Source organism: Coffea arabica, chromosome 2c, assembly GCF_036785885.1.
Source record: "Coffea arabica cultivar ET-39 chromosome 2c, Coffea Arabica ET-39 HiFi, whole genome shotgun sequence".
Taxonomy (NCBI): domain Eukaryota; kingdom Viridiplantae; phylum Streptophyta; class Magnoliopsida; order Gentianales; family Rubiaceae; genus Coffea; species Coffea arabica.
Genome location: NC_092312.1, coordinates 69,915,739 through 69,928,690, shown reverse-complemented (window position 1 = coordinate 69,928,690; position 12,952 = coordinate 69,915,739). Strand labels below are relative to the sequence as shown.

At 34.9% G+C, this 12,952-nt stretch overlaps 2 protein-coding genes across 2 annotated transcripts; one reads left to right on the top strand and one right to left on the bottom strand.

Moving 5' to 3' along the window:
- Positions 1–338: 338 nt before the first annotated feature.
- LOC113727599 (alpha-crystallin domain-containing protein 22.3) lies at positions 339–5,684 on the bottom strand. Its single transcript, XM_027251854.2, has 4 exons — positions 5,311–5,684; positions 2,430–2,833; positions 984–1,292; positions 339–627 (listed from the first exon to the last, which is right to left on the bottom strand). Exons 1-3 carry the CDS (start codon positions 5,325–5,327, stop codon positions 1,030–1,032), a joined length of 684 nt encoding a protein of 227 aa, XP_027107655.1. The 5' UTR covers positions 5,328–5,684; the 3' UTR covers positions 339–627; positions 984–1,029.
- Positions 5,685–6,471: 787 nt separating this feature from the next.
- Positions 6,472–9,627, top strand: LOC113727598 (increased DNA methylation 2). Its single transcript, XM_027251851.2, has 3 exons — positions 6,472–6,642; positions 7,657–8,751; positions 9,160–9,627. Exons 2-3 carry the CDS (start codon positions 7,800–7,802, stop codon positions 9,402–9,404), a joined length of 1,197 nt encoding a protein of 398 aa, XP_027107652.2. The 5' UTR covers positions 6,472–6,642; positions 7,657–7,799; the 3' UTR covers positions 9,405–9,627.
- Positions 9,628–12,952: the final 3,325 nt, after the last annotated feature.

Sequence of the window (12,952 nt, the reverse complement as noted above, 5' to 3'; positions counted from 1 at the left end):
TTTGTTTTGATGAGATGTAGTTTTAGTGGAATATGAGAGTTCCAATTTGAGAAAACTCATGTGTTATTTGAATTGTATTTTTCTGAATTTTTTATACAAAAATTATTATAACGATTTGATGTATATGCAGTAAAAAAGGTGATTGGAAATTTTATGTTCATTGAAAAAGTAACAACTTTTCTTTGAAAGATTGCTTTTCATTCTTTCTTCTTCTTTTCCCTATGACAACTCGTTTTCTTTCATTTTGTTCCTTTTTTTTTTCCTCAATTCAAGTGTACCTTTTAGATTATTCAATCTGTAAAGTGGCAGAAAGCATGGTGGAGAAAGCAATTACCAGATTGTGCTAACTGCAAGAACATAGATAGGTCTGGACTAGTTTATATCTAAAAGATAATCTACAAATGAGAGTGTCTAAAGTACAATGGTAGTTAACAATGTTTTAAGAAGCTAACAGTATTTAACAATGTTTCAAGAAGCTAAGAGGCTTTGCTGTCTAATGTAGAGTATTTAAAATGAATGTAGAACAACAAAAACAGATGTGAGCTTGCAGTAATCAATTGCCTCTTTATAACCTTAATCGCTTCTATCAACCATGTTGTTATCCATCAGTAAAGCAGGTTCATTTTCCTGCAAAGTGAAAAAGGCAAAATGAAACAGAGAGTTGTCAAGAGACAGAACAATAATCGGTGTTTCAGAAAAAGAAGTTAAAATCCAGAACTCTAGTCCTCAAGGCAGAAAGATGGAGGCTAATGACAGATCCCAAACAATTAGAATACAGAGGTGAAGATATCACGGACAACTACAAATCTGCAGGATCAAATTCAGAGAAAAAAAAAAAGCCACGAGGGCTCACTCTTAATGAACTTGAGCTGCAAACAGTACGACTTAGATGATTGAAAAGCATTAAAACACGCCCATTAACTAAATCCTAGTTCAGGAACAAAAGATGCTATGAAGCTTAGAACAACATAAATTAATCGAACCTGAGATGCCAAACTAGATAGTACGTTGGCCAAGATTTGGAAGGATTCATATCACTCTTCGTCCCTTTGCTGGCCTTTTCTTAACAGTTGCTTCAAAAATTCCATCAGATCCAAAGACACCTTTAATTGGTTTCTCATAATCAATTGGCCCTGGTAGCTGGAATGAGATGGAAAATTCCCCGCGTGGACATAGATTTTGTGTTTGCATCTCAAAAACCATGGAGTCCCTCCGAACCATTTTTTCTCCAGTTGATGTCAGTCCTGTTATTGTTATTTCCCCATCATGTTGAACATCACATGTGAAATTTTCTGCAACCCAGTGACAAACATACACAAATTACCAATAGGGCAAAAATATTCTAAATTAGTCAAACAGACAGCTCATAAACTAAAGCAAAATATTCTTAAGATTTTCCAGTTACCAAGGCTGGAATTCTTTTTATGTCAGCACAAGCATATCCTTCAAATTATAACCTGGTACCACTTTGATGTCCAGGACATAATGGCATTAGCTATTTCAGTCTTTGCAACAGCTAGTCAAATTCAGAAATTCAATTCAAAAAAAGGGTGGAAAGCTGCTAGCAGCAGCTCAAGAACTAACACAGACCATACAACCGGTAGACAATTTCTAGCTAGGAACTGGTCAGAGTAAAGTTCTACAGACTGAATATTCAAAGATTAAAAAAATAAAAAAAAAGAAGAGAAAAAGGCACAGTGTTTGAATGATAATGATTAAATGAGGACAAAGCAAAAACATAGTATTATGGTGATTTCTGGAGAATAGGTAACTTAATAGATGTGATCTTAAAATATAAGGAAGTACATTATAAATAATAAATAATGGAATCGCACTGTGCCAAAGTAACATGGCTGTAAGATAAAGTAAATCAAACCAACAATGCCGTAAAAGTCAAACTACAAACTCAATTGAATGATGCCAGTTATTAATGAACATGAAACGATGAATAGCTGTTCATTGTTTGGATAACCTGATAAACAAATAATAATTTGTTTGGATAGTGCTTTTATCCCAAATAATATTTCGCTTGCATCATAAACACATTTCCCAACCTACATTTTTATATTTTCAATCACCTTTTTATCTCACATACATCATATCACAAAAAATGCTACAGTAATTATTTCAAATAATATTTCAAATAATACACTATCCAAAAAAACCCAATCCATGCCAAATATTGGTTTGAGAGGAACAATCACTTGCATATGAATAAATATGTTACTATTTTAAGTTTCCTGTGTAGCAAATGAATCTAGATGCTTAACATTCCCCAAAAAAAAAAAAAAAAAAAAAAAATCTCAATGGAGCGCAAGATTCTCTAAGACTTTCATCTCTGAGAAAATATAATGAACATATAATGACAAAGACATGATTAATGCAACTTTAATGAACATATAACGACAAAGTCCAATAATGCAACTTACTTTCATCTCTAACAACACCAGGGAGGGAAACACGAAATAAATATTCATCCTCAGATTCACCAATGTCCACTGATCCTATGGCTGGTCCAACTTTTCCCATTGCAGCACTTCCAGTAAGTGCCACTCCACTTTTAGTGGCAGTTATGATGTTATTCCACTCTTCATTGGTTGGAAGGGAAGAAAGAAATACCATAGCAGGAAGTTCTCCAAAGGAAGGGCCAGGATTGATTTCAACTGATGATGAAGAATCATCACTTTTGGTGGTTGAGGTAGCATTCATATTTGGAGGAGGTCCAGATGGAGCTAAACATTGAAGGGGGAGGACATCAAGAACAGGCTGTACAGGATCCGATGGCCCAGAGCCATTATTTTCACTAAAATGACTCCAGGGTGGGTAACAAGCTCTGAAGTCCACTGATTGGAAACAAGTTAGAATCCATGAGAATAGAAACACTATATACGAAAATCTTGTCCAGTACAAGCATTTTAGTCTACTATAAAAAGTAAAAAAATTTGAAATAAAACAAGCATGCTAACGCACATGAATATATTGCAGGCTTTTCTCTGGTAGGATCATACTTAACTAGTCAGTGCACAATGTTAACAAGCAGCATTGAACATCATTACATAGCCTATTAGAACAAAACTACCATAAAGCACTATCCTGAGGTTGAAAGAATTTAATTCCTTCTTTGTGTTAGTCACAAAGCCATGTAGATGCGATACTACTAAATTAAAGAAAACTTAGGCTGCTATTTATGCTTATAGAGTCTTTGAACAAGATACGTATTACTAATGTAAATGGGAGCCCCAAAGCACTTGGAATTTGTTATTCTGTTGGAAGAACTATACTTTCTTCAGCGTGATTTCATTCAAATCTCTGTTTCTCTAGGCCAGCAGATATCATGAATGTATTGCGTTTCACCACCTTAACAACACAACAGCATTCTTTAACTGAAATAACCAAGAAGCACTCCCAAAAAAAAAAAAAAAAAAAAAAACTCTTGATAGCAGCCAGGATCATTACTTTTTTCCTATTTGAGCCTCAAGTCTTGCTTCTTTCTATGAATTGAATCATAGCAACTAACCCTGACAGCAACCAGTTACCATAAATATTGAATCATACAGCACTAAAATGGCTACAAACTAATTTCGATTAGAAAATACTAAATTCATTATGACTATACTTCTCTGGTACATTGCAGAATGAAAGAAGAATATGAAGAAAACCAGATGCAGCACAAGGCACTAAGTGTGTGTGCGTGTGTGTGTGTGAGAGAGAGAGAGAGAGAGAGAGAGAAGCATCACTGCCCTAAAACTCTCCTTCCCTCTCTCTAATGGCTCATCCTTGTTGAAAATGTAAAAAGTAATGACTAACTAAAATAGAAACATTGAATTTACTGGTAGAAAAGGGAAAGGCAAAGAAGTCAAACAGAGAACTCCTTGTCCCACACTTTCTCAGCAGAACCAGAACAAAATGTCTATCATAGGCAAATATCAACACTGACGAAGGAAACAGTCTCAATCTTCCTATGCATTTTCGTCTAAAATGTTTTTCTGTTCGTTTCCTATTTTGATTTTCCTTCTGCTCACCATGGCTGCTGCCACTTTATGTATAACCATGTTTTCAGACTGAAAATGTATAAATTGCTATAGTCTTCAATCAGAAGACATTTCTGTGTGAATTAAGAAAAGCATTGCATAAGCAAGCTTAAGAAAGAAGAGACGTGTATATACATGTAATGAAAGCTGCAAACAAGTTAATCTATGTAAAACCCCAACATAAACTTAGACATGAACGGTGAACTTGGGACAAGCTTTATCTCCTAGTAATCCTTCAAGAGAACAATATGGGTATCCTATTCCCAGCAGCATACGCAGTTATATACATCCTGTGGCCCTATCCATAATAGAAGACTTGTGAATAATCATTAATAGACTGGGATTACAAACCAACGAGACAATTGAGATGAGTTATTTTTCTTTGAGCATCTTATATCTGCACAAATACCAGGCATCCTACATCTGATACACAAGCCTTGTTTGGATTGCTGTTTTCCGTTGAAAAATTACATCGTTTTCCATAATCACATTTCCCTATTACGTTTTTCCCTCATATACATCAAATCGCTACAGTAATTTTTCCATGAAAAATCATGAAAAATGCAATCCAAACACAAAAAAACAGGTTATTCTGCAAAGTTAAATAAACCCCCAATTTTCCTCACAGGATTAATGATTTTATGTACTACAAAAGAATAAGAGTTACATGCTAGCTTGAAGGAAAATGCTAAAGGAAAGGAAGATATTTATTTGCAGATATTCTTCTGTGGTGAATTACAAGCCTAATTAGACAGACCATGATGACTCTGCAATACATCTTGACCCTTGACAGATGAACTCATGCCTAAATGCCAAAAGCTCATGTCATATATAGTCAAAGCTGCAATAGTAGAACAATCATATTGCTTGAGACGCCAGATAGTTTCTTGAAGTAAACTCTAGAATAAAGGGTATAGCATTAAAAAAAAAAATAAATGAATAGACATAACCAAATAAAATAAGAAGACACCACTCACAAAATAAGCCACAGACTTGATCATTGCATAATCTGTGATTGAATAAAAATTGAATCTTTAACAATGTTCCAGTACAATAATAGAGGAAAAACAACATATGTAATGGGCTGCAAAACCAAGCATACACAAATGAAAATGTTAACATATGGACACAAATAAGCTCATTCAAACATGATAAAGTAAATAGAATGAGAACCCAGATAAATTAATCCTCTAATCTTGTCATCAATCTTAAGAGTAACCAAGATATACAGACACAAAGAGGAAATATCCGGGCGGAATGAAAGGGTGAAGACAAGTACCTATTATTTGAAGCCATCAAAGTCTGAGAGCTAAAAACAGGAATTGGGACAAGGATTCTTGTTCTGGTCCTTCTGGACTTGGAGAGGTGGAGAGAGAAGAGGGCAGATTTTGTTCAGAAGTACTACTAGACAGGACTACTATTAGACAGAATCTTGCAGAAGTACAGTGTCTGCAGGCAGTGAATTGATGGATGTGATATGTATATACATGGAAAGAACTTCAAAAAGGAGCGGTAAACTCGTCATGATTGTCAATTAATGCTACCCTAAACATCAAGATCCATTTAAATGGATCCTACTAATATACCTAAATTACACATAAGTAATATGTAACGATCGCACTTGTTAAGAAAAGCTTACAACCTCTGTTGATTATAAGAATACAAAAAAACGTATAAATGCAAGATGACCAATTATGGAAAGTGTATAAATTTACAGAAAATTAATAATTATTAGTTTATATATATACACGTTAGGTTGTAAGAAATATATGTATATTAGCGAATGTCCAATGACACATGGTATAAAATTTCAATATATAAATTTACATGTTTGCAATTTTTGGATTCTTTCCTAAATTAATTACACTTTTTCAGAAAATGACATCTAAGAGTTCTTTTAATGAGTGTCATTGGACATGTAGGCACCAATAGCCAAACCGAAAAATCAATAAGTTTTTAGATTAAATTAGGAGTAATAGGCCCAAAAAAGCAGAGCTTTTGCAATTATTTGTAAGCTTTATTTGTGAGCTTTTTTGCAAATTTAACAAGTTGTGTCAATATCATTTGGCCACACCTACATTTACACTATGCTTTGGCAACTAATGAATTCAACCTGAAAACAATAATGAAACACTATACCATATTGGTAGTGTGTGAGTAAGAGATAGATTGGACTATAGTCACATTTGGCTGCAAGCTACACTTCTGCATTTTCATTTCCAACCAATTCCCTAATTGGCACAAACTTCATAGTAGCACATGGGACAGTGACAAATTCTTTGGTGCTCATTACCGCTACTTGGGATGGCAACACATGGGCTGTAACCCAAAGCTGAAACTGAAGGCCCAATGCTATTTTGCTAGAATCCCAATAAAATAAATTCAGTTGCCTGTCGTGGCAGTGCAATGCACTGCATGGCCAACGTCTCAGCAGTTTTTTTTTAAAATTTTAATTTTTTGTAGAAATCAATGTCTCAGACTCTCAGCAGTGGAATCTGAGCTGAAAAGCCAGAATGTATTTTGTATTTGTCAATTACTACTACTCACCGTCTTCCTTCCTTTTACCATGCGCTCTTTCCTGTTTTCTCAAAGCTGATGAGCCATCTTTGAGGTACGCATTACTGATCGTATACTTTTTTTTTTGCAGTTAAGTCGGTGGTTAGATACTTAGATTAATCAAGTGATTATACATTGCTTTTTAGCTTGTCAAGTGTTTTTTTTTCAATCTATACTCTTTATATGGTATACATATGTCCTTGTTACCATAAAAGCTGCCCAAAAGAGAGAATTAATGCCTCTTAGTTGTGGAGAGTTGAAAGTTGAACGTTTTGTTTTGCTTTGGATTGAAACACTAAGTTCAAAAGGCTGTGCTGTTTGGAAACTTTGATGCTCTAGTGTCTTCTTTGGTACGTGTGGATACTTGAAAATATAAAAGAGTAATTTTAAGGAGTTAATGGAAAAAATTCTGCATTGATTAGTTTAACTAAATTGGGGAACATATAGGTAATTTTTCTCTTCGGTTGTGTATCAAATATTTGGAGAATGAGAACTTAGCAGTTCGAAGTTTCCATTTAAAGGAAAAGTGAACATTCTTTTAAAATGGACTATATTTGGTTTGAGACAGAGGGAGTATCCGCATTTGTGTTCACAGATTGCTACACTAGTTTTCTCTGTGTAGTAAAATATATGTATATCGTCCCCTATGAATCAGTGCTGCAGAGTATCAAACTTACTTATCAACAGACAGGTGACATCTTTTGATTTACTTTGCTCAAAAGTTAGAACTTTAAAGCAGAAGCAGACAATTGATAATCTTCGTAGTCCACCTAAAACTTCTTGATTCAACGTAAACCTGGGTGAATTTCTCTCTTACTAATCTGGAAATTTCGATTTGGGGTGACAATATGTGAGGATACAAGCATATTACAAATGTACAGGGTAATTCCCATGCTCTAATTCTAGATGCTAGATTCTCTGGAAAGTCTCAAGCTTTATATTTTCACATATCTGGTGAAATGACCAGTTGTACATTATGGATAAGTTCTTTCTAGGTCCTCTAAGCCTTCCAGAGTAACTAATGTGCTTTGATCTCAAACATAATATATCTTATAATTAAATTTTGCAGGCCCCAATGCTTATATCTGTTTAAGCTGAATAGTTCAGGGGAAGGTTTACTGCAGTCTGTGCAATGCACAAATGCAGTGAGATCTAGAGTAGAGAAGTTGCTTTAAGAAAGAGCCTCCTGTTGCGGTTGAACCGGGACTAGCTATGGATAATCTATCTACTGATCTGATACCAACGGCAGATCAGTATTTCCTCTTGAACTTTATCATAGGGATTTACTTTGCACCTGATCTCAAGGAAGAAAAAATCCGCAAGCCTGTATTACAAAGATATGTTGAAGGTCTTCCACCATACATTTCCAATCAATTGGCTGGTTCATTTATGAGTATGGTAGAAATGGAAAGGGTGTACTACTGTGTAGTAAGAAAGGCAAGTAGATCTGTCATCATGAAACCCCCAATGTTGCGCCTGTTCTTTCAAGGAAATCTTCCTGCCCCGGTTGAAGACCCCAGCTTGGCTTACCCACAATTTGATGATCTCTTCCCTCCTAAGTTGCATCCCCGTACACAAAGTGGAAACCAGTATGATATGGTTCAGAATATTGTTTTCATCAACGAGCCAGACATCTCATACATAAAGCCAGAGGATATTGACAGGTTTAAGAGGCTGACAGGACTAGAAGAGTTCCATCTGGACGGAGAGAGTTCAATGTTGCACAATTCTGTAGGGGGTGAGATGGTATATGATCTGGTAGGGCAAGAAGAAGATCAGTCTGAAGATTTTCTACACCGTGGTTCTGCGCAAAATTTTAGTGCTGTACCATATACTGGTACACCAACTGAACATAATATGCCATCTAATGGTACGCTACCTTTAGGCAATAACTTTGCTAATCCTCTAATGGATGGTGCCACAATTCCATCACCCACAAAAACTAGTTCTGCAGATGACTATGAGCCAAGAAAGATATTCCTTCCTTCTTTTCCATCAAGGGAGGTTTGGAGTAACATCATTGCAGCCACTAAGAATGGATTTTCTGTGACTGGGAGTGCAGCAAGGGGACAAGTAGGGCCTGTTATAGGACTCGTAGATATCGGCGAGAGCGATGATTCGTACCTATTCCGAGTGTCACTTCCTGGAGTGAAGAGGGATGAAAGTAAGTTGTACAATTTACTGGAAAATCCCACGTTATGACTTGCTTGATATGTTCAACATTTTGTTTTTTTTTTTTTTTTGGTAATAAAAATGCATTAAAATAAAGTCAAGTCAACATTTTGTTTCAATGCAGACAACCATTCCATGGACTTTATACAGACACTACAAGACTTAATGTAGGATACATGCTAATATACAGATATCAAGGGGTAGTTATCTGTCATATCAGTATCCACCATCTGTTTTATATATGTTTGGCCTTGATTGCTTCCTTTAACAGCTGTGCTGGTTCTTTTCTTTATTTTCTTATCAGTCAAGGAGGTTAATTAATTTCTGTCTCAATACCATTTATTTGTTTATTTAGTTTTTTGGTAAGAAACTTTTCACTTTCACTATCTCATGGCTGCAGGAGAGTTCAGCTGTGAAGTGGAGAATGACGGTAAAGTGTTAATCAAAGGAGTTGCAACAACTGGTGAGAAAACAGTCCACAAATACTCTCAAGTGTTTGAGATGCAATCTCAGAATCTTTGTCCTTCAGGAAATTTCTCCATCTCCTTCAATCTCCCTGGTCCAGTTGACCCTCGTCAATTTTCTGGTAATTTTGGTACTGATGGGATCCTTGAGGGAATTGCAATGAAAGCTGGACAATGCTAACAATAGCACGAAAAAGCTCACTCATTGGCTTCACCATTTTCTATGAGTGTGCATCTCTGACATATCCTTGCCTTGTACATGTGACAGAAAATGTGACTTTTGGATATAAAAATTCCTGTTAATTGTTGCCCAGTTCGTTGCATAGTTTGTACTCAGGATGATATCATCCCTCACCTTTGTTCTTTTTTTGAAGAGAAATTTAGCAGAGTTTTGAGTTTGTTTAGGTTCTTGATTCTTTTGAGGTCTAATGGGTTGAATATGAAATAGCTGCTAATGCAAGCCAAATTGAGCTCTTTTCTTGTTCCAAGTCTTTTTTTTTATTGCGAATCCTCCATTTATTTTTCAGCTTGCATTGGCTGTTGTCAAAAATCAATCAAAAGACTCAAGTGACTCTTTGCTAGGCAATCACCACTTTGCATGGCGGACTGAATCTAAATTTCAAGCAGGAGGCTCTGCATTATTGATCTCACCTGTTTTTCAGCAGGTGGCAACTCTATGCTAGGGATTGCTAGCAGGCTTGATGGACTCGTATAGAACCTAGTGGGGAACCCCTTCGTCTAGTGACTAAATGGACTCAAGAAAAGGCCACATATTATCAAAGTTATTTGTCATTAGATGGTTGTTGTGCAGCCAATGGGGGTAGCGTCACATGGGATCCTCAGCGTCACTTCTATATTTATGTCAACTGTCTTGTTTATTTAATTTGTTATGTGCTGTTTATTTAAATTCCTTCACCATCACGTGATAAGTGGAATTGACACTGGATTTGGCATCGAGTAGTAGCATAGAGGATCCCAACTAACGTGGTATATATACTTGTAAATGCTATATAGTTCACAAGCTGCTCAGAGGTGAAGTCAATTTTGGAAATTTCACCTTCAGTGCTAAGGTTATACTATTAGGAAATTTTGACCTATATGCAAAGGTTACATGTTTCTAGCCATATCAATCATATTATTCTCTACTTAGTTCCTGTCTTATAACCCAATTCATAAATTTAATGAATTTAGATTTAAATATGTTTTGAAAACTAAAAATTGAACATCTGAATTAATTAAGTGACACTGAATTTTTTAGATAAAACTTGCTCCCAAAAATACGTAATAAACTATTCACTTATCACTGAATGTGGTGATATATACTCAAATGTATTTGATTCAATATTCAACAATTCAATAATTTAATAGATTCAGACTTTAAATTTCATATTTCATATTTCAATTGTCAGATTTCAGTTTTATCAAACGCATCCTTAGACAGTGATTAACTAATTTGCTGTATCCTACAAAGGATTTATGCTCTTAACTAATCACTAGTTACGTCTATAGCAATTAAAAGAAAGATACTAATACACTATTTCCTGAAAATGTATTCAATTACCCTCTTAGCTAGCCATAAGTTAAATATGTTGACATTAAGAGAAAGGTAATCACTGATAGCCGAACATCTGAATGCCTTCAATTTATGATTCATGAGTTCCATTAGGCCAAGAATGGAGAGGAGATTAACCAAACTAGTCAACTGAATTACATATTAGCTTTTCCAACCTGGTTTAAAATCTATTATGTTTTTTCTTTTTTGTGGTACTTCAATAAAAAAAAAATATATGTAACCTTTGCATGATATGATATTTCGTACAAAGCAAACTTATGTTTCTCTTCTTCTTCTTTTTTCAATTTTCTCTATCCTTTTTCTTTTCCTTAACATACGAATTAGTGAACTTTGAGTATTTATCATGCATGGTTGTTGGCAGTTGAACCATCTTCCTATTCTTTTTCGGTGTTTAATCAATGCCTTGGAATTTTTTCTTCTTTTTTGCAGTAGATTCTACGTAATCTGGTTGAATATTTACATCTACTGAGCATTCAGCTATTGTTCATTATTGATCCCAACTCAATCATAGTAACTTATAACTTTACAATTATATATGCGATACAAATATATATTTTTTTATTGATATAGTTATCACATTGCCTCTTATGCAAGGGTGTAATTAATTCATATCATAATTTTCCTACCATTGTACATCTCTTATTGAATCGTTGCATATAAAAATTTTTTTCCGAAATAAGTTTTTACCTTCTTGCCTAAGTTTAAAGATTTGTTAATTTATTATACTTTCTTCGTCGATTTCCAAAAGAAATACCGATGCATTTCTAAAACCCTTCCCCAACAATTTTCTTCCGATTCAAAGTTGGAATTCACAAGAAAGTTGAAATACTTTACTGTAGCAAGTAAGAAAAGGGAAAAAACTTTCTCATGAACTTGCAATGAGATAATTATGGTAACCGTGCAGCCAATGCAGTATATAGTGCTTAAAAATGCAATGTCTAACTTTGGAAATTTGGCCTACAATGCACAAAAGGTCATACCCATTTAGCAAACGTTTATATACCTATAGCCATGAATCATATTCTATACTTAGATAATAATTAACAAGTGTAGGTTTCAGGACATGATACTGTGTAAGTAATTAATTGTGTGAAGATGTGATTGCATCTCCATCATTAACTGTTCAGAACGATTGAGGCCTAAGTGTTGATATCTCAAATCCCTGAATGGCATATTAGCTTTTCCTAGCTGGTTTAAAAACTTTGCTCAAAGCAATTTTGTATGTCAAATTTTGACACGTGGCCCGAATGGTTGTCAGTAAAATCGTTCGGATCAGTTTTGTGTAAAATGCACAAGATGTAACTTTGCATGCATATGATGTAACTCACACTCAATAATGCGTAACTATAGAATAAAATTTTGCGAACCCCATAGTGTGAAAAACTATGTACAAGATGCAATCTGAATTTTACATTTTTTTTTTTTTTGCCAAATCTTGACCATAAACCTTTAGGAACGGTTGCATTCTGCAACCGTTCTTATCCCTCCTCCGTGAAATTTTGACCTAGGGTGAATGGATTACACTCTTTTAGACATTTATGCGGTTTTTTGTCTTAGGAAATGAGTCTACATGTCAAGACACAATGCAAATGAAAATAATTACGTTAGACTCTTCAAATGTTGTAAAGATGCAAGGATCGATGTGAATCATTGCAGCCAACTATTCAAGAAAATTGAAACCTCAACCATTGAGACCTCAGATCCGTTTCAAAATTCTTATGAACTCTATTAAGTTTTTACTGTTTATAAAGGAGATTTCCCCTAATTAGCTACCCCTACACGGTTGGTTGCCAAACAACTCAACAATTACAATAGCATCGGCAACTGTTGCATTTGGATTAGGCAAAAGAACTGAAAGTCATTATCTCGAATGCTTCATTGGCAACAATCTAATTATACACTGCTACTGTCCCATTCATTTCTCTTTCCCTCCTTAATCACTAGAAAAGATACTGCAATTAGAACTGAATTAACTCTTGTGGACAATTGGTCCTGGTCTAAAGCAAAACTTCACTAATTTCAAAAGGGATACCTTAAAGGGTGTAGGAAGTTCAAAATTTTTATATAAAAAAAAAAAAAAAAAATTCTGTCTACTTGAAAATTGTTATTCCCCCTCAACCCTGGAAGGAGAAGAGAAAGGGCAAGCTTTAATGAGG

What these genes read in the sequence shown, in the direction of transcription:
- LOC113727598 (XM_027251851.2), top strand. Translation starts at nt 7,800, where the DNA reads ATGGATAATCTATCTACTGATCTGATACCAACGGCAGATCAGTATTTC. An exon ending in TGGAGTGAAGAGGGATGAAA is followed by an intron (nt 8,752 to 9,159) that starts GTAAGTTGTACA and finishes TCATGGCTGCAG; the next exon opens with GAGAGTTCAGCTGTGAAGTG.
- LOC113727599 (XM_027251854.2), bottom strand. An exon ending in TGGTGTTGTTAGAGATGAAA is followed by an intron (nt 1,293 to 2,429) that starts GTAAGTTGCATT and finishes ACTGGGTTGCAG; the next exon opens with AAAATTTCACATGTGATGTT.